The sequence below is a fragment of the Pipistrellus hanaki genome (assembly GCF_964339955.1).
Source record: "Pipistrellus hanaki genome assembly, chromosome: X".
Classification (NCBI taxonomy): Eukaryota; Metazoa; Chordata; class Mammalia; order Chiroptera; family Vespertilionidae; genus Pipistrellus; species Pipistrellus hanaki.
This window is the reverse complement of record NC_140524.1, coordinates 70,278,327-70,301,098: the sequence shown is the minus strand read 5'-3', so window position 1 is coordinate 70,301,098 and position 22,772 is coordinate 70,278,327. Positions and strand designations below refer to the sequence as shown.

The 22,772-nt window shown below is 43.1% G+C and overlaps 1 protein-coding gene across 1 annotated transcript in view; it reads right to left on the bottom strand.

The window, feature by feature from the left end:
* Positions 1–22,772, bottom strand: part of KIF4A (kinesin family member 4A) — a 143,095-nt gene that overhangs the window by 62,809 nt on the left and 57,514 nt on the right. The window contains exons 11-14 of the mRNA XM_084869809.1: positions 20,015–20,147; positions 17,931–17,989; positions 17,711–17,816; positions 345–401 (exon numbers count right to left, since the gene is read on the bottom strand). Of these exons, the coding sequence (XP_084725935.1) occupies positions 345–401; positions 17,711–17,816; positions 17,931–17,989; positions 20,015–20,147 (355 nt within the window). The remainder of the gene's footprint in view (positions 1–344; positions 402–17,710; positions 17,817–17,930; positions 17,990–20,014; positions 20,148–22,772) is intronic.

The window sequence follows — 22,772 nt, the reverse complement described above, 5'->3', positions numbered from 1 at the left end:
TGACCTTGCCATGATTTCCCAATTTGTTCCCTTCCTCATTTTAACTTATTAGATAGTTGATGCAGAATACTAGCACCTAACAAGAAATCAGTTAGCCAGTCTGAAAATATAGAAAGTGACATACCTGAGAAGCCTTGGCACCTATTAACACTTAATGTTAGAGATAGAGCCAATCTGAGTTAGGAATTTTACAAAGCTGAGATTTATATTCAAGATTTCTGGATTTCTAAGGCATTCTATGGAGGATGACAGCAATCAGGTATTCTCTTCCTCAGCTGAGTGATAAATTATAGGCAATGACACAGTTAAAGCTCCTGATTCTACACAAGGGGCCAATTACTTACAGCTTCTGGATCCACTCCAGCATCAATGGCTGCAGCCATGCAAGCAACAGTTTCATCCTGCAATGACAAATGATGTCTCATTTCAGGAAAAAATTCTGAAGTGAAGCTTACTAGTGAACTTTACACTGGTTATTTAATTTTTTTCAACTATATACATAGACCATCTAAGGCAGGGGTCTTCAAACTTTTTAAAGTGGGGGCCAGATCACGGTCCCTCAGAGAGCTGGAGGGCCGGACTATATGAACTACTAATCCCTACTGTAACACCTTGGCTGCGCTCACTGCCCAAAAAACCTGGCGGGCAGGATCAGACTCCCCTGGGGGCTGCATGTGGCCCGCGGGCCGTAGTTTGAAGACCCCTGATCTAAGGTGCTAAACATTTTTGTAATTACATATATTCCAATAGCCACATGTTTCCATTTCCCACCTCTCAAGAGAGTCTCTTCTTTAACTAGATCAATGTGCAGTCTTTGTAAAAAACAGGGTCATGTGGCAACTTACATACAGGGTGGGGCAAAAGTAGGCTTATAGTTGTGAGTTCATGAAACAAAGTTTATTCTTGTATTTTTATTTATTAACTAGTGGCCTGATACACAAAATTCGTGCATGGGGGGGAGTGGGGGGGAGAAGATTGTCCCTCAGCCCAGTCTTCACTCTCTTCAATCTGGGACCACTTGGGGATGTCTGACTGTTGGTTTAGGCCCCATCCCTGTGGGACATCCTGTGAATAATGGGGGCAGCCATCTTGTGACCATATGGGCAAGGACATTGATGGTCAATTTGCATATTACCTCTTTATTATATAGGACTAGAGGCCTGATGCATGAAATTTGTGCATAGATAGGGTCCCTAGGCCTGGCTGGCAATCTGGGTGGATTTGTGGGGCGACTGTCAGGATGATCGGGGGGCTCTCACTGGCATCCGCCTTGGCCAGCCTGGCACTGCCTGCTTCCTGCCATTGCCACTGCAGGTCGCCCCCCTCTGTGGGGCAACCGTTGGAGTGATCAAGGGTTCCCCCGCTGGCACCCGCCTTGGATCGGGGAAGCTCCTGCATTGAACATCTGCCAATGGTGGTCAGTGCACGTCATAGCAACCAGAAGTTCCATTGGTGGTTTTGCTGTTCAGTCAATTTGCATATTAGGCTTATAGCATTATTTTCCATACAAAAGACTGAACCCACTTTGCCCCACCTCACCTGCTAGGATAGAGGTCACAGAGCCAGAGTGAAAAACTTAACCATTCCAATAGGCGAAAGTTTAAGCTTTATAGACTACACCCTTTCTTATGTTTTTAAAAATTAAAGGAAATATCCTTGTCAGAGGACATACAGAGAGGGAGAGGGGAAAAGTGAGAGAGTGGGAGAAGCAGAGAGGAGGAAAGGGGAAGAGGAAGAGAGGGGAAAAGGGGAAGAGGGGAAAAGGGAAAGAGGAGAAAAGGGAAAAGGGAGAGAGGGGGGAGGGAGACTGATGTGAGAAACATCGACCAATTGCCTTCTGTAAGCTCCCAAACTGGAGAATGAATCTGCAACCCAGGCATGTGCCCTGACTGGGAATCAAACCAGCAACCTTTCTGTGCACAGGACGAAACTCAACCAATTGAGCCAATCTGGCTGGGCATCCTTTTATGCTTTTACCACTAAATGTACTTTATAATACATAGGTGTAGCCAGTCCTCATGGACACACAATCCTAAGAAAAGACATCCAATATAATAAAGAGGGAATATGCAAATTGACTGTCACTCTGTCACAAAATGGAGGCACCAACAGTGGAGGCCAAGTTCCTATAATGAGCCTTAAGCAACAATCAGCAAGGACTTGAGGCTGTGTGCTCCCCCACCTTCTGCCCCAGTGGGGCTTGTGAGGGGACCTCAGGCCACACTCTCTACCCTGGCATCAGGCCTGGGACCTCAAGCCACGTACCCCTCCCCAGGCACTGAGCCAGGGGACCTGAGGCCACACCCCCACCCAGCAGGGCTTGACAGGGGACCTCAAGGTGCACCCCTGCGCCCCACTTCTGGGCTGGGGGACCTGAAGCTGTGACCCCCACCTGGCGGGGCTTGACGGGAGACCTGAGGCTGTGCCCCATGCCTAGTAGGGCTTGACAGGAGACCTCAGTCCATGCCCTCTGCCCGACGGAGCTTGATGGGATCTCAAGGTGTGCCCCCTGCTCCAGCCTGGGCTGGGGGACCTCAGGCAGTGACACCCACCCTGGCGCCAGGCCAGGGGACCTGAGGCTATGCCCCTCACCTGGCAGGGCTTGACAAGGGTGGGACTGGCCAGGTCTGGATCTAGCCCAATTGGGGGGGGGGGGGCGACTGGGTCTGGGTCTCATGTGGGTGAGTAGGCAAGGACTTGACTCTGGGCCCCATGGTGCACCCCAGACTCTGACAGGAGGAATATTTTCATATACATTCTACTAATTTTCTTTCATCTCTGACACTTCTATTATAGAGAAAGGGCAAATAGCAATATTAAAATATTTCCTTTAATTAATCCCCTTTTAATGTGTACAAATTTTGTGCGCTGGACCACAAGTATCAAATAAAAGCAATGCAGAAGACTGATTAGAATAAATATTTTTCATTTTAAATATATATTTTATTAATTTTTCACAGAGATAAAGAGAGAGGGATAGACAGTTAGAAACATCGATGAGAGAGAAACATTGATAGCTGCCTCCTGCACAACCCCCACTGGGGATGTGCCCGCAACCAAGACACAAGCCCATGACCAGAATCGAACCCAGTGCCTTTCAGTTGACGCTCTATCCACTGAGCCAAACCGGTTTTGGCTATTTTTGATTTTTATTTTATAGTCAAGGTAACAAGAGCTTACCCTACAAGGAAATAAATGCCAGGGTAAATACCCCAGAAAAATGTGCCCATGAAGCTGAAGCCAGTTTGGCTCAGTGGTAGAGCGTCGGTTTGTGGACTGAAGGGTCCCAGGTTGGATTACGGTCAAGGGCATGTACATTGGTTGCAGGCACATCCCTGGTGGGGGGTGTGCAAGAGGCAGCTGGTCGATGTTTCTCTCTCATTGACGCTTCTAGCTCTCTATCTCTCTCCCTTCCTCCTCTCTGTGAAATATCAATAAAATATATTTTTAAAAAAAAGTGCCCATGAAGTCAAGACAAATAACTAGCCTCTGTCCCTCCTACACATCACAACTACAGTTACTCCAGGTAGTGGAAGGAAAGGGTAGGCACTTATTCCCTTCCAGAGAAGGGCCAATTCCTTTTATGGGAATTGGAACACCACCTTGAAGGGAAATCTAAAACTATTTATTAGGATTAATTTGTTTATAGGTTATCACATGAGCAAGCTTAGTTCTGGTGAAATTCAGGATTTGGCATGGCAACATATGAATTACCACTACTGTGTAAGTGATCCTGCAAAGCCCTAGGAAGAAAGGATTATTTCTGAAAAGGAGGTCATAGGGGAAATTGCTGCTGGCTCAACAGCAAGTAAAGAATTTAGGGTTAACACATGGAGTCTCATCACCAGCCCAGTGAAACATTACATAGTTGTTGAAACTTAAATCTCAGTACCTTTAAGGTAAGGAGTGAAATGGTCCTTAGTAAGTGCTATCTATAAAGCATTTCCCTTATTCTGCCCAGAAATTCTCAACTAGTGAGACTCAAAGGTAATTCAAAGGAAGCTCCAATGTTTCTACATCCTGTCTCATCATGATTTACAATACTGGCAATTCTTTAAGAGCAAGATATATTAAATCATTCTTATTAAAAACAGAACTAGCATGATTCAATATATTATAGGTTAATAGTTACCTCTTCCTCTCTCCCATATTATAAGTTTCAGTAAAAGGACTAGTTATAGGGCTAGTCTAGATTATTAGGGCATAGAACAATGGCTTTTGGAGAATTTTTCTAGTACCTTCCACAGGATCAGGAATCAAAGTAAATTTGTTACTGTTGGTTTACTTTGTGACCCAATGAAATTTTACAATGTTAAAGTTTAAGCTTTGGTGACATGTTCTACATGAACATGGCAGGTTTCTGCCTTCATAATCCTTCATGTAAATACCCTATAAAATAAAGAGGTAATATGCAAACTGACCCTCACGCAGTCATGTCACAAGGTGGCCGCCCCCACGTTGTCACAAGGTGGCAACCCCCACATCATCAAAAGATGGCTGCCCCCACGTCATCATAAGATGGCCACCCCACATGGTCACAAAGTGGCCACAAGATGGCTGCCCCCACATTATCACAAGATGGCCACCCCCATGTCATGACAAGATGGCTGCCCCCACGTTATCACAAGATGTCTGCTCCCACATTGTCACAAGATGTCCACCCCATGTTGCCACAAGATTGCCTCCCCCATGTTGTCACAAGATGGCTGCTCCTACATTGTTACAAGATGGCTGGCAGGGGAGAGCAGTGAGGGGCAACCAGGCCTGCAGGGAAGGGCAGTTGGAGTGACCAGGCATGCAGAGGAGAGCAGTTGGGGGGGATCAGGCCTGCAGGGGAGGGGGTGTAGGCTCAGTTGAGGGGCAACCCCCCTAGTGCATGAATTTTGTGCACCAGGCCTCTAGTGTAACAATAAAATTTATTTCACTCTAACAGCCTCTTTCTCCTTCATTCTAAGGCTACAACTAAGAACCTTTTGTCATGGCTGCACCCAGGTAAACACCTAGCCGCAGCCGCACACAACAATTTCAATAAAATACAACTAAAATATAAAATGGACATTACCCAGAACTACAGGAAAGTCGACTGACTGGAAATTCTACAACGAGAAGCAAGGAGAAAATGAGAAGGAAGCACGGAGGAGCTGGAAAAGCCCAAGGTATGGAGACATGCGGAGCGCGGAGAGGACGGAGCCGGAGAGGAGGGAGGCCGAGTGCCTGGCTGGCGTTCCCTAGCAGGAAGGAGATAAAAGCTCCGACTGTGTTGGGCCCCAGTTCTGACTGCTCTGAATCCCAGTTCTAGGCCAGACCCCGGGGACCCAGGTTCATCCATAGGGAGCTGGGCTGTAAGGCAGAACCCCGGGGAAGCGGTGAAAGGAGGTCCTGGCGGCGCGCACATTGCGCGCAGAGAAGGGACGGTCAGCTGTGCCGCGGGATTGCCCTGGCCGGAAGGAGACTGAGGCTCCAACTCCACTTCCAACTGAACTGAACCACAATACCGGGCTCATTGGGGGAGAGCATAGACTGTTTGGCAGCAGGCGAAAATCGAGGGCACCTATCTCTCAGAGGCGCTTTGCAGCGAGTACTGAAGGACCCTGGGGATTACTGAGACCGCATAGGGTGGAGCTGATGGAAGCCAAGGCTGTAGGCTCCACCATGAAATCCTGTCCCATCTGTAACTGCAAAATGCGACAACGAAATAGATCACAAACGAAAGAAATGGAGGACAAAAAGCGACTGGATATAGAGTTCAAATCTACGCTTATAAGGTTTTTCAAGAATTTCCTAGAAAAGATGGATAAGACCTATGAGAATATGAAAAGAGATCAACTAGAATTAATAAGGAGTCAACAAGAAATGATAAGGGATCAACAAGAAATGATAAGGGATCAACAAGAAATAAAGAATACATTGTCTGAAATAAAAAAATATTATACAGAGTCCTAAAACAGAATGGAAGATTGCAAGAAATCAAGTCAAAGATTTGGAACATAAAGAACCAGAAGACACTCCTCCACAGAAGCTAGAAGGCAAGAGAATCCAGAAAATTGAAGATAATGTAAGAAACCTCTGGGACAACTTCAAGCGAACCAACATCAGAATTATGGGGGTCCCAGAAGATGAGAGAGAGCAAGATATCGAAAACATACTGAAAGAAATAGTGACAGAAAACTTCCCCCACCTGGTGAAAGAATTAGACTTACAAGTCCAGGAAGCGCACAGAACTCCAAACAAAAGGAATCCAAAGAGGACCACACCAAGACACATCATAATTAAAATTCCAAGAGCAAAAGACAAAGAGAGAATATTAAAAGCAGCAAGAGCAAAGAAGGTAGTTACCTATAAAGGAGCACCTATACGATTGTCAGCTGACTTCTCAACAGAAACCATGCAGGCCAGACAGGAATGGCAAGAAATATTCAAGGTGATGAATAGTAAGAACCTACAGCCAAAGATAATCTATCCAGCAAAGCTATCACTCAGAATCGAAGGTCAGATAAAGAGCTTCACTAATAAAAAAAAAAGCTAAAGGAGTTCATCAACACCAAACCAGAATTATATGAATTGCTGAAGGGGGTTCTTTCAGAAGAGAAAGTAAATAAAGATAAAAATTATGAACAACAAATACGTAACTATCAACAAGTGAATCTAAAAACCAAGGAAATTAAAAAAATCTGATCAACAATATTAACTGTTGAATATAATAGAATCAGAGGTATGGAAGGGGAGTGAACTGACGATTCTTGGGGAAAAGGGGAGAGGAGGATGTGGGAAGAGACTGAACATAAACTGTGCACCTATGGATGAGGACAATGGGGAGTGGGGAAAGGGCAGAGGGTGGGGTGGGAACCTGGTGGAGGAGAGCAATGGTGGGGGGGAAAAAAGGAAAAGGAACTTTTGTAATAATATGAACAATAAAAACTTATTAAAAAAAATAAAAAATTAAAAAAAAAGGAAAAAAAAGAACCTTTTGTAAGGTAAAAAGATATGATTTGCTGAAGGTGATGATCAGGTGAATAAGGCTCAGGTTTAGTGAGATACATTAACCAGTAATACCCTCCAAAACAAAATCTGTGCTTGTAGGTTGTAGGCAATACCATTACTGGGCATGTGAAATGCATGTTATGGAAATAGTCTTGAAGTAGGGGATAAAAACAAAAAAAAATGGATTTTGTTGAAAAGAATGCATGAATTTTCCTAATAGGTTACTATAACAAGGAGGTTAACTTGAATTATATTTTAAAGAAATAAATGGGTGCAATTTAGTGTTTAAAGCCTCAGGAAAAAGATCTGAGAACAATGGCTGCCTTCATAACTGAAAAGGAGGTGTTCACCCATTACTTAAAATAAAAATAGTTTTAAATCAGAATGAAGGGCACAAGCACTTACATTTGAAACATTTTGCTTTCACGATAGTGTGTTTTAATAAAAGCCAAAGGACACATTATTGCATATTTCCAAATATATATAGCTGGGAGAGTCTCCAAAGAATAGATATGGAGAACTCTGATTTAAAAGTTCAGCAGGGGCTGTGGGTAAAAAAGATTTATTCTGCCTGTGACAGTGGATGGAAGCCAGGGACCTTATCAGTATGTAGCAATCTTTAGCACCCTCCTCCTGCGTGTACCAAATGAATTTCAGTGGCAGACACAGTAACTCTACAGAGTTCCCCTAAGCTGGACCCCATTAGCAACTTCTTCTATAGACATGCCAGGCACCAGTCATATTGCCAGATCCTCACTGAGGCTATGCCTTCTCTACTCCTTTTTTTAAAAATAGGTTTTTATTGATTTTAGAGAAAGAAGAAGAAAGAGGGAGAGACAGAAACATTGATTGGCTGCCTCCTGCACACCCTTTACTGGGGATTGAGCCTGAAACCCAGGCATATTCCCTTACTGGGAATGGAACCAGTGACATCTTGGTTCATGGGTCGACACTTATCCACTGGGCAACACTGGCTGAGCTATACATTCTCTTATCTTGGTTCCATGAGTTTTCCTATTCACCTTTCCTATGTGACTCAAAAACCCAGAAATGAGGTGGTATGACCATAAACAATGGTGCCCTAGATCACTCTTTTCTGATCTTTTAAGTTTTGGCTCCAGTAGGGTTCTGCAGCCTAGATTACTTTAATTCTGAGAAACCTTATAGGAGGTTTTCATACATTAGATGTTCCAGCTATAGTTAAGTGGAATTACAGATGAAAATGTCCTCGTGATAGCCATTCTATGGCATATACTCTATACTTCAGCCATACCATTGTGTTCTTACTGTGTTCTAAATTTGCATACTTTTGTTTTTGCATATACCTTTTCTTCTCTATAAATGGTCCTTTTTTCCTTTGTGTGGGTGGCAATCTCATTCATTTTTAAGGACCCAGTTTCTTCTGTGCTGCCTTCCTGAATTTTCTAGGTAGTTAATCACCCCTTCCTTTGTGCTCCCAACGCATTTTGCTCATAGTGCTAATGTAAGAGGATTAAAACACATGAAACTGGATTCCTAGTTTTCCCTTGCCTCCTTTCCCTTTCTACCTTCTGTGCCACCTGTGAACCTGGCCCAACTGACAAACTACAAGGCTTGCAAGAATAACTGTTGAAAGTAATTGAATAATTATCAGGATGGGACTGCACTGACGTCCTTGAGCAAAAGCCAGGAAAACTCTAATAGCCTTCACCCAAAAGTTTCACAGCAATTAATAACAAAAACTGCTATCTGAGCCCAAATCCAGGTAACTACCAGAGTCAAAGTAGGATTGGAGTATGGTAGGTACTCCCTGATTGCATCGGCTGAATAATGCTTTTAACTGCTGAGTCAGTAAAATTATTTTCTTTTGCTATTAATACATACTTAGCAAGGGTACACAACTAGTGAGTTGCAGAATTGGCTTTAAACCAGGGTCTGTCTGGCTCTGGAGCCCAGGTTCTCAATTACTATGGTCTGTTTGTTAGATAAATGAACTGTCATCCTGAACTGCTCCTGACAGTTTTGTATAGTACCACTTATTATGAAACACTTTCTAGTATTATGGGAGTTTAGTCATTTAATTTCTTGGAACTGGCCACCCAAACCCCTTTTTCCAGAATACTATAAGGTACCTTTTCCAGTGACTCTTTAGAGCAAAATATAGGTGTGGATGATTTTGTAGTACCATTTTGACAACTCTAAAAAACACTGGGCGCAAGACACCCATGAAAAACACACTTGGTGTCAAAACAAGCCAGAGGAAAATCATTTGAGCAAAAAATGAAAAAGGATCCCAAGTCAAATTTATATAAAATATTCCTTTATTAACTTTTGGTCGAGAATATGTTTGTATATTTTCAGAAAACAACTCCGAGACCATGTGGATTCTGGCAACAGAGAGGAATTGACAGGACTACTCCAACTATGAAGACAGAAGAGAAGCAGTCCAGAGATGGAAGTCGCTGATGACGCCTTGCCATAATAGCAGTCAGCAGCTGTGTATCACTGCAGGTTGTCCAGGACCAAACCAGAGAGGGTTGGACCTGCATTACCACCATTTGCCCACCATCCAGAACTGAAATATCATTGCTGACATGTACACATAAGGAACTGTTTGACCTTGAAATAGGGTCTCAAAAGAACTGGTGACCCAGAAAGAAATATACCTTTCAACATAATGATTATTGCTTGTTTCATTTTTGATTCTTATAAGTATATTTCCAGTAGGACATGATCTCACTCATCTAGGGGAAATGGTGAACAACATAGACTGATGAACAAGAACAGACCCAGAGATAAGGAGCCATGGGTCAGACTGTTGGACCTCAAAGGGAGGGTTGGGGATAAAAGGAGAGATCAACCAAAGGACTTATGTGCATATATATGAACCTAACCAGTGGTCAAGGACAATAGGGGGGTGGGAGTATGAGTGGGGGAGGGAGTGGGTGACTGGAATGGGGGGGTTCAGGACAAATATGTGATACCTTAATCAATAAAGAAATTAAAATTAAAAAATAAAATAAAAACACTGGGCAAGACCTGGGATGGAGAATCACTATTCTGATAAAATTAAAACCTCTGCCTAAGAGCTAGGAATTACCACCAGGCATTTACATACACATTACTGCTTTAAAATGATAAGAAGGTATAGATGGAAGAAAGCCAACCATAGCCCCTTAATCAACCATGACCCCTTAATATAATATGATTTCAACTTTTAAAAAGTATATATGCCTAAGTACTAAGAGAAGCAAAGTTATAAATATAAGAATTTATCTGGGACAGCTGGCTCCTAACTGCTCACTTGCCTGATCGCCCCTAACTGCCTCTGCCTGCCTGCCTGTCTTCCCCTAATTGCTTCTGCCTGCTTGATATTGCCTCCAACTGCCCTCTCCTGAATGCTTGATCTCGCCCCCAACTGCCCTCCCCTCCTGGCCTGATCTCATCCCCAACTGCCCTCTCCTGCCAGCCTGATCTCGCAACCAACTGCCCTCCCCTGCAGGCCTGGTTGCCCCCAACTGCCCTCCCCTGCTGGCCTGATCTCCCCCAAATGGTCCTCCCCTGCCAGCCTGATCTCACAACCAACTGCCCTCCCCAGAAGGCCTGGTTGCCCCCAACTGCCCTCCTCTGCCAGACAATTTGGTTCTGATTGGTCTGTTTCTATGTCAGTTAGCATCAAAAGCTCCACCTCCTAGGCAGCCATTGGCTCCTCACGGTTGACCCAGATTTGGTTCTGATTGGTCGGTTTCAATGCCAGTCAGCATCAAAAATTCTTCCTCCTAGGCAACCATTGGCTCCACACAGTTGACCCAGATTTGGTTCTGACTGGTTGGTTTTTATGCCAGTCAGCACCTCTGGGCCTGCAACGGGGCCTGATCAGAAAGGCGGGACTGATTAGCAGCTCCAGTGGAGGCCTGGAGAGAAATTGAGGTACAACTGCTGGCCAGACTGGGAGAGAGAGAGGCAAGTGCTGATCAAAAGCTGTCACAGAGACAATGGATCAGTCCCTGCTTCTCTCTTCAGGCCTCTCTCTGGCCCTGATTCGCAGCCCCCTAAGCTGTCAGTGCTGGGGCACCGTGCCTGCAACTAAAACAGTCAGCGCTGAGTGCAGGACTTATTTCTGGTTGGTTGAGCCTTAGTCGTTAGTGGTCATTACAACCCAGGGTTTTTAAATATTAGGACTTGTCAGAAATCAGCTTATGTAAGATTGGGCTACTGTTACAGGGCCTCTTAATTAAGTTAGCCTACACTGAAAGGGAAGCAAATCAATGCTGCCTGAGCTACCTGGCAATTTCACACTGCATGGATAATGGGGGTGTGTGTACAAAAGTAGGTTTACAGTTTCCATAGGGAAAATGATAAAATAATAAATAAATAATAATACAAGAATAAACTGTGCTTTACTCACTACTGTAAATTTGCTGTTGCCTCACTCTGTATGTTGTTGCTCCAGTATTTGATTAATGTATTATTGCGTATGTAACCTAAGGGTGTTTAATTTAACAAATTCATAGATCATATTCAATGACCCACGATATCTGTCCTCAAACAGCTTGCAATCTAGTTGTTTCAGCAAAAGGCACAGAGTTAGACATGTTTATATACAATAAGAGAAACAAATTAGGACTTTTGGTCAAGATGGTGGCATAGGTAAATGCAGTACTAGCCTGTTTCCAAAACCACACATAAATTACAACTAAAGCCTGGTTGGTGTGGCTCAGTGGTTGAGCATCGACCCATGAACCAGGAGGTCATAGTTTGATTTCTGGTCAGAGCACAGGCCCAGGTTGCAGGCTCTATCCCCAGTGGGGGGGGGGGGGCGTTCAGGAGGCAGCCAATCAATGATATTCTCTTATCATTGATGGTTTTTATCTTTCTCTCCCTTTATGAAATCAATAAAACAATTACAACTGAACTACAGAAAAACAATAATTAAGAACCACCTGGCTCCCCCTCCAGGAAGCTCCCTACACTCCCCAACTCCCAACCCTTAAATAAAAAGTAAAAAAAAAGAACCACCTGAAGTCTAGCCACTGAATGAGGAAACCACATCAGAATGGTAGGAGAGATGGAGATGCATAAGAGGTTGGTCCCACGCCTACATGTAGCAGATAAAAATTGGGAGAGAAATCTTGGATAAAGAGGTACCCCATGAGGAGCTACCCTGTTTCCCCAAAAATAAGACAGTGTCTTATATTAATTTTTTCTCCCAAAGTTGTGCTAGGTCTTATTTTCAGGGGATGTCTTATCTTTCCATGCGCTAGGTCTTATTTTTGGGGAAACACGGTAGGAGCCCCAGCCCCATACCAAGGCCTCAAGACTAAGGTTCCAGTGCCAGGAAGATAAGGACCAACAACTTCTGGCTGTTAAAAGCAGCAGGGATTGAGGCTGAGTGAGATGGAAGGCTGCTGGAGGCCCTGACAATTTCTCTTAAAGGGACCATGCACAAACTTACTCAGCCTTACATTCTCTGAGCTCCAGCACTGGGACAGCAGCTAAAAAGACTCCAGGAACTGAACTGCCTAGTGAGGGCTGGAGGGGCAGCTTTCTCCCAGACAGAAGTGCAGGCAGAGGCCATCGTTCCCTTCCTGATCCTTCCCCACACAGAGTTGGGAGGTGGGTGACATCAACCTTGGTTAATACTATTTTCCCAGCCCTGTTGATTCTCTAAGACTCTGACCCATACAAGTTGCAGGCTCTCCCAAGCTGCTTCTAGTGGCTTTTCCATACAAATGGCCTGTTGTGGCTCATGCTGTGGACTTTTTGAAAATCTCTCAAAGGACCCCAACCCCCAAATAAGCAGTCAGTGTGTCCTTACCTATCGCTTAGTGGCCTGAGGCACCAGACTAGCAGCAGCCAGCCTTGGTTTATAGCTTGGCCTCTCCTAGGCACTTCTAAGTCCAGCACAAGTACCAGACAACTGTAGATTTCTCTGTAGCTCATGCCAGGTGGCCCCAGGCAGAACACAGGTGGCAGCTGATCTTGGCCTGCACTTCCCAGGAGGCCTCAGAGACAGCATACCCAGTGGAAATTTTCAGACCAAACTGGAGCACCAGCCAATTATCTCCATGAGTGACACTCAAGAGGCAAACTCATTGGGACCAAGAGATCTGCTGAAGTGAGTCCTGCTGAAGCTACCTGTGATTTGCCCCTGAACAGCAGCTCCTCTGTAGTAGTCTTGGCTAGTCCTTTCAGTCAATTAGCTTGGGAGTAAATCCTTACCATTGAGATGCTCAACAAAACAGGAGTGTGCACATAGCCCACATTGGGGGCACACCTTAAGCACTCTACTTGGGTGACTGGAGATGCTGCACCACTGGGCCCTATAGGATGCCTACTACATCAAGCTACTCTACCAAGCCTGGGAGACATAGCAGTTCTACCTAATACATAGAAACAAACACAGGGAGGCAGCCAAAATAAGACAAAGAAACATATCCCAAATGAAAGAACAGAACTCCAGAAAAAGAACTAAACAAAATAGAGATGAGCAATTTACCAGGTGCAGAGTTCAAAATACTGGTTTTAAGGATGCTTAATGAACTTAGGGGAAGATTAGATGAACTTAGTGATAAGAACCTTAAGAGAAAGATACACTAATATGAAGAATGCATTATAGGGAATCAACAGTGGGGTAGATGAAAGAGAGGATCAAATCAGAGATTTGAAAAATAAGGGAGCAGAAAACATCCCAATCAGAACTAGGGGGGGGGGGGGGCGTAGAGGGGAGAGAGAAGAATCCAAACAAAATAAGGATAGTTTAAAAAGCCTCTAGAATTTCAAGCATACCAATATTCACATCATGGGGGTGCCAGAAATAGAAGAGAGAGTGCAGGGAATTAAAAACCTATCTGTGAAAAAATAACAACAGAAAACTTCCCTAACCTGGTGAAGGAAACAGACACACTAAACCCAGAAGCCCAGAGAATCCAAAACAAGGTGAACCCAAAGAGGCCCACACTAAGACACATCATAATAAAAATGCCAAAGGTTAAAGACAAAGGGACAATCTTAAAAGCAGCAAGAGAAAATCAGCTAGTTACCTTCAAGTCATCTCTCAGAGGATTTCTTAACAGAAACTTTGCAGGTCAGAAGGGAGTAGCAAGAAATATTCAAAGGGATGAAAAGCAAGGACCTACAAAGGACCCTACAAAGTTATCATTTAGAATCAAAGGATAAATAAAAAGCTTATCAGACAAGAAAAAGCTAAAGGAGTTCATCACCACCAAACCAATATTATAGAAATGTTAAAGGTACTTCATTAAGAAGAGGGAAAAAAGAGAAAAATATGAATAGTGAAATGGTAATAAATACATATCTATCAAAAATTACTTTAAAGGGACACATATATAATACCTTTATCAAAAAAATAAAAAAATTACTTTAACTACAAATGGATTAAATTCTCCAATATAAAGATAGGATGGCTCAATGGATAATCAAAATCCTTACATATGCTGTCTACAAGAGACACACTTCAGATTGAAAGATACACACAGACTGAAAGTAAAGGGATGGAAAAAGAAATTTCATGAGAATGGAAACAAACAAAAAAAAACACTAGGGAAGCACTGTTTATACCAGACAAATCAGACTTTTAAAACAGAGAGATAATGAAGTACTCAGTAATTCTACTTCTGTGTATTTATCTGAAGATACTAAGTCAAAAAGAGATCTGCATCCATGTTTGTTGCATTATCTACAACTAGAGGTTCGATGCATGAAATTTGTGCAAGGGATTTGGCCCCAGCCACTGTGGCGTTTGCCTTGGCCCCAGCCTGCGATGGTGGCCAGGTGCCTCTGCTGCCTCTGCCTTGGCCCTGCCACAGCAGCTTTGTCTGGAAAATCAACTGAAAGAACATTCGGTCCAATTAGCATATTATATTTTTATTATTATAGAGGCCCAGGGCACAAAATTCATGCATGAGTGCGGTCCCTAGGCCTGGCCGGCAATTGAAGCATGAGTGTCTGGTGTGGAAGGGCAGGTCCCAGCTGACCTCTGTGCCCTAGGCAGCACTTTGGCCCTCTGGGCACCTGCATGCCCCCCTCCGCCTGAGTTATCGGGCCCTGCCTGGCTCCCACAGGGAGCCAGGTGCCCCCACCCCCCGCTGCTATTTGTCACCATCTGTAGGGCAATCGAGCCCTTCTTGCACCCACCTTGGCCTGGCGTGCCTCTCCCCGACTCACCAGCTCCACCATCCCTCTGTGGTCCCATTCTCATTGGGGCCCATCAGGACCATCAGCGCCACATCGCCAAACTCCTGCCATGTTCTGCACTGCCCTCTGGTGTGTGGTGCACATCATAGTGAGCAGTCAAACTCCCAGTTGAGGGGACAATTTGCATATTAGGCTTTTATTATATAGGATAGCCAAGAGATAGAAGCAACCTAAGTACCCATTAATAAATAAGCGGATAAAAAAGTGGTGGTGTATATATGCAATGGAATATGACTTAGCTATTTAAAAAAATTAAATCTTGCCACCTGCAACAATATGACTATCCCTAGAGGGTATTGTACCAAGTGAAAAAAGTAACACAGAGAAAGACAAATGCCACATGATTTCACTTACATGTGGAACCTAAAAGAAAATAAACAAGCAGAGCAGATAGAGGCTCTATCTCTCTACCTCTCTCTTCTTCTCTCTTAAAAAACAAACAAACAAACAAAAACACTTGAGGAACCAACCTGTACTCGCTGTCTCCCACAACCACATCAAAATTACAACTAAAATAAATAAAAAAATCACATCATTCAGAACTGCCTGAGAGCTGTCTGAATGGAAGTCCTACAACTAGAGAAGTAAAGAAGAGAGTGCATTGAGACTAGTAAGAGGGGAAGAGGCATGGAATGGGCTAGACTGGCATCCATGTGGGCTGTTCCTGTAATCTGGAGATTATCTATGCAGAGCTGCCCATGAGGAGCAAGGGGTCCCAGTTCCACACCAGCCCCCTAGCTCAAGATTCCAGAGCTGGGAAGACCAGTGGGGATAACTACAGGCTGTAAAAACCAGCAGAGATTAGGGCTCAGAGACATGGAGGCAGTCGGGGATCCAGATGTTCCTTTATTGTTTTGTTTTATTAATTTGAACATATTTTTATTGCTTTCAGAAAGGAAGGGAGAGGGAGAGAGATATAGAAACATCAATGAAGAGATAGAAACATCATTGATTTGCTGCCTTGTGCACACTCCCCACTGGGGTTCTGAGCCCCCAACACATGCATGTGCCCTGACCAGGAATCAAACCGTAACGTCTTGGTTTATAGGTCAACACACAACCTCTGAGCCACACAGGCTGGGCCCAGGTGTTCCTTTTAAAGAGCAGGCACATGAGCTGAACTTACAAAGTCCCGCTTCCTTTGAGCTCCAGCTCCAGGGCAAGGCTCTGGGGGACCCAGGCACATAAAAGGAGGAACTGAATTATCTGGCATTGGGGCAGGAATTCAGGGTCAGTTTTTTCCCAGATGGAGGTGCTCACAGGGTCCTTGTTCATGTGAGGCTAACTGGCATCCATATCTGTTTGCTCCACCCTGGTGATTCCGAGACCTATCCCCATCCAATTTTCAGCCCCACCAACCCATGTGCAGTAGCTTTTGCATATGAATGGCCTGTTCTTGCTCAGGCTTCAGACTTTGCTAAAATCTCTCAAACAAGCTACAGCTGGGTCAGCGTGCCCCAAACCTATCAATACTGAAAGGCCCAAGACCCAGCACTAGCATGAGCCTGCCTTGCTTCACAACCCAGATTCACCTGGGCACCTCCAAGCTTAATATAAATAGCTCATGCAGGGTGGCCTTAGGCAGTGGCTGACTTTGCACCTCCTATGTGGTATCAGATGGGTACTAGATTTACCAGGGTTATCATTTTGTAAGTTCTATAAATGTCTAATCATTGGGTTGTACACCTGAAATCAATATTATATTGTACATCAATTGTAACTGAAAAATCCTATCTAATAAAAGAGTAATATGCAAATTAACCATCACTCCAACACACAAGATGGCTGCCCCCTTGTGGACACAAGAGGGCCACCACAAGATAGGGCATTTGGGAGGGACCAGGCCTGCAAGTGAGGGCAGTTGGGGGTGATCAAGCCTGCAGGGGGGGGCAGTTAGGGGTGACCAGGATGGCAGAGGAGAGAAGTTGGGGGCGGCAGGGTCTTCAGGGAAGAGCAGTTGGGGGGGACCCAGGCCTGCAGGGGAGAGCAGTTGGGGGAAGGGGGGACCAGGTCTGCAGGGGAGAGCAGTTAGGGGTGACCAGGCCAGCAGGGGAGGGCAGTTAGGGGAGACCAGGCCAGCAGGGGAGGGCAGTTAGGGGTGACCAGGCCTGAAGGGGAGGGCAGTTAGGGGTGACCAGGCCTGCAGGGGAGGGCAGTTAGGGGCAAACAGGCTGTCAGGGGAGCAGTTAGGTATCAATCAGGCTGGCTGGGGAGTGGTTAGGTGTGATCAGGCTGACAGACAGAAGTTATTAGGGGCAATCAGGCAGGCAGGCAGGGGAGCAGTTGGGAGCCAGCAGTCCTGGATTGTGAGAGTGATGTCCGACTGACTGTTTAGGCCAATCCTATCAGGACCAGGCCTAAATGGGCAGTCGGACATCCCTTGAGGGGTCCCAGATTGGAGAGGGTGCAGGCTGGGCTGAGGGACACCCACCCAACTGCACAAATTTTGTGCACTGGGCCTCTAGTGAAAAAACAAAAAGAGAGAAACAAATGAAAACAGTGTGCCTGTTTACACTGTCCCTACTTGGCTTACCGATATCTGGTTAATCAGTTGCTGCAGGTTACAAATTTTCTCTACATTTTCTTTTAATTCCTGGTCTTCCAAATTTCCTGCTAGCTTTTGAAGGTCCACTTTGCAGCTGAAAATTTAAGCAAAGGAATCCAAGAGTTAATCACACTGTCAAGGCCAGAGCACCTATGATTACATATTACGTGCTATAAGGTCAATAACAAACATCTGGTAAGAAACTTACGCTGCATGCTGCTTGAGTTCTTCTAGCTTGGCATTCATTTTTTCATTTGCTTGTTCTGTCTATAACAAAGACCCAGGAGATCATCAGTGGCAGTGCCTGACAGCCTCACTTAATTATGCCTTCTCTCCTACTTCTATAGTTTAAAATCCAGGTAGAGTGGCTGACTCCTTTGCTATAATAGAAGATTTAATGGGCTTTGTTTATTTAGTGAGAAATGTCTAATAGTCATGGAAATTAGCCCTTCAGTCAACATGAAATACTAAAAATAGCATCTAAGCAGCTGCGTCTAATGTTTGCCATGAAGCACAAACTATGGGGTGGAGTGTGAAGCCTCAATTCCATAGAGAATTTTGCAACTAAGGGAGAAAGCAATAGTTTCTGGCATGTTACACCCTGCTGTTTGCAAAAAAAGCCACTTACTTTAAACTCCCTCCTACACTATACTGTTCCCTGGTCCCAGCAGAAGGGCATTTAAAACATAAAAGAGCCTCACATTTCATGTGAGCTGAGTTTTTTCACATTAAACTATCTGATATGGTAGGCTAGTTTTAACAAAAGAAAGTAAAAAAATGGGAGAAGCACAAGAGTGATGGCAGAGAAGAAATGGCAGAGAAGAAATGGCAGAGGCAGCGACATTTTGGGCAGGGTAATTGGCAGCTTCTGTTCTATTCCAATCACAGTATCTGTAATGTACTAAATGCACTGTTCGGGAAAAACAGTTTGTATAGGACAAAAATTTGAGCTTGCTATGAAGTTCTGATAGGACATCAAACAATAAGCCCATTGGGCAGCTACTGTAACAATCTTGTAAAGGTCAGATAGGTATGTGGCTAGAATAACAAGTATTATCTATTACATCTGCCACATTCACAATCATGTGAGACAAATCTTCTAGAATTACTTCAAAGGCAAAAAATGCATCATGGAGACAGAAAACTATATAAAAATCCTCTAAATCCCATTTTAACTCTTCTGCTAATAATGGACAATACAATGGACATAGGATTTGGCCCCCTTTAAATAAATTTTTAAGCAGCTTACCCTTTCTTGACAAGGGAGCACACGTTTTGATGGAAACTCATTTTTGCTTCAGGCAATCATTGTGCTATCAAAAACTGAATTGTAGTTAGACTAGTAGAAAAATGTTATTGACAGAGCCAGCATACACTGATCCAGAAGGTTACTATCAGACAGTAGGATACAGACTAGTGTAACAAGTTACATAGTGATCCACTATTTGGAAGTTAACCATATGTGAAAGGAATTAATTTCCTAGCCATTCTATCTCACCATGATAACTGTTAAGATGGGATATGAATGTGACCTCATGATAGGGGAAGTGAGACAGAGAGGAACTAAAATCTTATTGAGGGAATAGTTACTTAGTATTATAAAGATTAATCAGGACTTAAGGTGAGAGGGACCTAGTTCTGTCTTCTCTGGCATTTTAGAACAAATCTATTTAAGAATGGGATTCATGTAGATTCTTTGTGGTGGATATATAGGTGCTCACTGTACAATTCGTTTAACTTTTCTGTATGTGTGACTATAAGTCCATGAATTTACCACAGAGGGGCTTGATGGAGGATATGGTAATACTATCCATTTCTTTCCATATAACTTGCCTCTCATAATGAGAAGCATGTTAAATATTTCAGAAACTAAAGCTGGTAAATGTCCAGATTGCCAGTGGTTTAGTCTTGGGGTCTCACCAAAATGATCCTCTCCAATAGCTGAGATGTCTGACCAACTGCCTCACTCAGACCACGACTTAATTTTTCATTCTCTTCCACCAGGGACTGATGTCTTCTCTGGCATTTTAGGACAAATCTATTTAAGAATGGGATTCATGTAGATTCTTTGTGGTGGATATATAGGTGCTCACTGTACAATTCGTTTAACTTTTCTGTATGTGTGACTATAAGTCCATGAATTTACCACAGAGGGGCTTGATGGAGGATATGGTAATACTATCCATTTCTTTCCATATAACTTGCCTCTCATAATGAGAAGCATGTTAAATATTTCAGAAACTAAAGCTGGTAAATGTCCAGATTGCCAGTGGTTTAGTCTTGGGGTCTCACCAAAATGATCCTCTCCAATAGCTGAGATGTCTGACCAACTGCCTCACTCAGACCACGACTTAATTTTTCATTCTCCTCCACCAGGGACTGATTCTTCTCCATCAAAGACTGTAGATTCTCTGATGGTTGCACACTAAAACAAAATAATAACATTAGAAAAATACATGATTAATAACACTTATATCAAAGGTGGATAAAACTATATACCACAGGCCTTTTGGGTGGGGCAGTTGGTTTAAAATTACTCCCCAAAGTTTGGAAAAAGTGTGTCTATTCCAATCTATTCTCTCAGTCAGGGAATATGTTGTAAGAATAAGAAACATATGCCTCAAATACTTGATTATTTTTATTGAATTTATTGGTTAATAAAATTATACAGGTTTCAGGTATACAATTCCATAATACATCATTTGTATATTGTACCACCCCAAGTCAATTCTCCTTCCACCACCATTTATCCCCCTTTTACCCCTCCTTCTATCTCCCCTCTCCTCCCTTTCCCCTCTGGCAATAGCCATACAGTAGTTTGTGTCTATGAGTTGTTGTGTTGTGTGTTTTTTGCTTAATCCCCACACCTTTTTCACCCAGTCCTCCAACACGCTTCCCCTCAGATATCTGTCAGTTTGTTCTCTGTATTTATGAGTCTGTTTCTCTTTTGTTTGTTAGTTTATTTTGTTCATTAGATTCCACATATAAGTGAAATTATGAGTTGGAGGATAATAATGATTCAGAGCCAGATATGGGTGCAACAGGAATGACTAACCTCTATCCTTGGCTCTTGGTTTAGGATCTTTGTGCCACATAGATAAGAAGTGAAGGCTAACTATATCTAGGACACATTTTTCTTCTTCTTCCCACTCTTAATCTCTTATTAAAGATTAGGGGTTTAGGGAAAAAAAGGTACAGATGAGATAGGGTCTAAATTTTACCTCATACACATAAGTCAATTACCTATTTAGTGTATAGTTTACTCCCAATAGAATTTAAAAAGTCAGAAAGTTGAAATGGTGAACAGTGGCCACTAAGACCTCATTTCACAATTCTCCATAAATAAGTGCTTCCTTCTTAAGTGCTCATCTTTTTTGAAACTGATGACCCATAGCCTTCTGTTCATTTGTCTATCAGTTTTAAATTGCTTAGAGTGGGTGGAGGCAACAATAATTTTTATTTCAAATAGGAGTGGAAGGGGAAAAAATTTTCAAGGATACCTATAAGAAACTTTGGAATTTATGCAGTTTACTTCATAGTGGTCCCAGACTAATGAAGCAGGCCATTAAGAAGTATAATTTTGGGGTTTGTTTTGTAATCCACTGGGATTAGCTATTCACAACACTGAAAAGTTGGACTGGCAAAAAAAGATAAGAAGAGCCTGGCTGATGTGGCTCGGTGGTTGATTGTCAACCCATGAACCAGGAGGTCACAGTTTGATTCCAAATTAGGGCACATGCCAGGTTTGCTGGCTCGATCCCCAGTGGTGGGTGTGAGGGAAGCAGCCAATTCTCTCTCTCTCCCTCCTTCCTCCTTCCTCCTTCCCTCTTCCCCCCCTCACTTCCTTTCTGAAGTCAATAAAAATATATTTTAAAAAAAGATCAGAAGAAATATGAAGATTTGATCTTTAGAAGACTGAAGGGAAAAGTTAATAGCTGTCAAGGCTATAATAAAGGGCAAAAGGACAGGCAACAGCTGTTCTCAATCTTAATAAAGGATAAAAAATGATTACAGTAACAGATGCCCTCTCACACCCACTAATTATCTTTTTATTTATTATTTTATTTTTAAAATTATTTTCAATTTCTCTTGAACTCTATTTTTTTTCTAATATATTTTATTGATGTTTTACAGAGAGGAAGGGAGAGGGATAGAGAGTTAGAAACATCGATGAGAGAGAAACATCAATCAGCGGCCTCCTGCACAACCCCTACTGGGGATGTGCCTGCAACCAAGGTACACACCCTTGACCGGAATCAAACCTGGGACCCTTGAGTCCGCAGGCCTACGCTCTATCCACTGAGCCAAACCAATTAGGGCATGAATTACCTTTTTAATTCCTCACCTAAGAATATGTTTTTATTTATTTTTAGAGAGAAAGGGAGGGAGGAGAGGAGGGAGGGTGGAAGAGAGAAACATTGCTGTGAGAGAATCACTGATTGGTTGCCTCCCTCATGAACCCTGAGAGGGGACAGAAGGAACCTTCAACCTAGGTATGTGCCCCAACAGGGAATTGTTCCCAAAACCCTTTGCTGCACAGGATGACGCTTTAATTAACTTAGCCAACCGGCCAGGGCAAGACCTCCATGAATTTTTATGGAACATCTTTATCAAAAAGTTAATAACAAAATCACACCATAAGGTCTCATATTACACTGTTGAGAATTTATTAAGACTCTTACGAAGGAATGCTCAATTAAAATGTGTATTATAAAAATGAACTATCAAAAAAAAAAAAAGAACTATCAGTACATTTAGTGTTATTTTAGATTGCTCTGATATTTCCTTCTTTCCTTACTGATATTAAACTGAAAACTTCCATGCATCATTCATGAAAGTTGACAAGTGCCAAAGTTATTATATTTATTAAAGTACAGTTGATATAAAACATATTAATTTCAGGTGCATAACGTGGTTCAATATTTATATAGCTTACAAAGTAATAGCCACATTAAGTCTAGTAACCATCTGTCACTATACAAAGTTATTATATTATTGACTACTAGAGGCTTGATGCACGAAATTCATGCATGGGGTTGGGGGGGGGGAT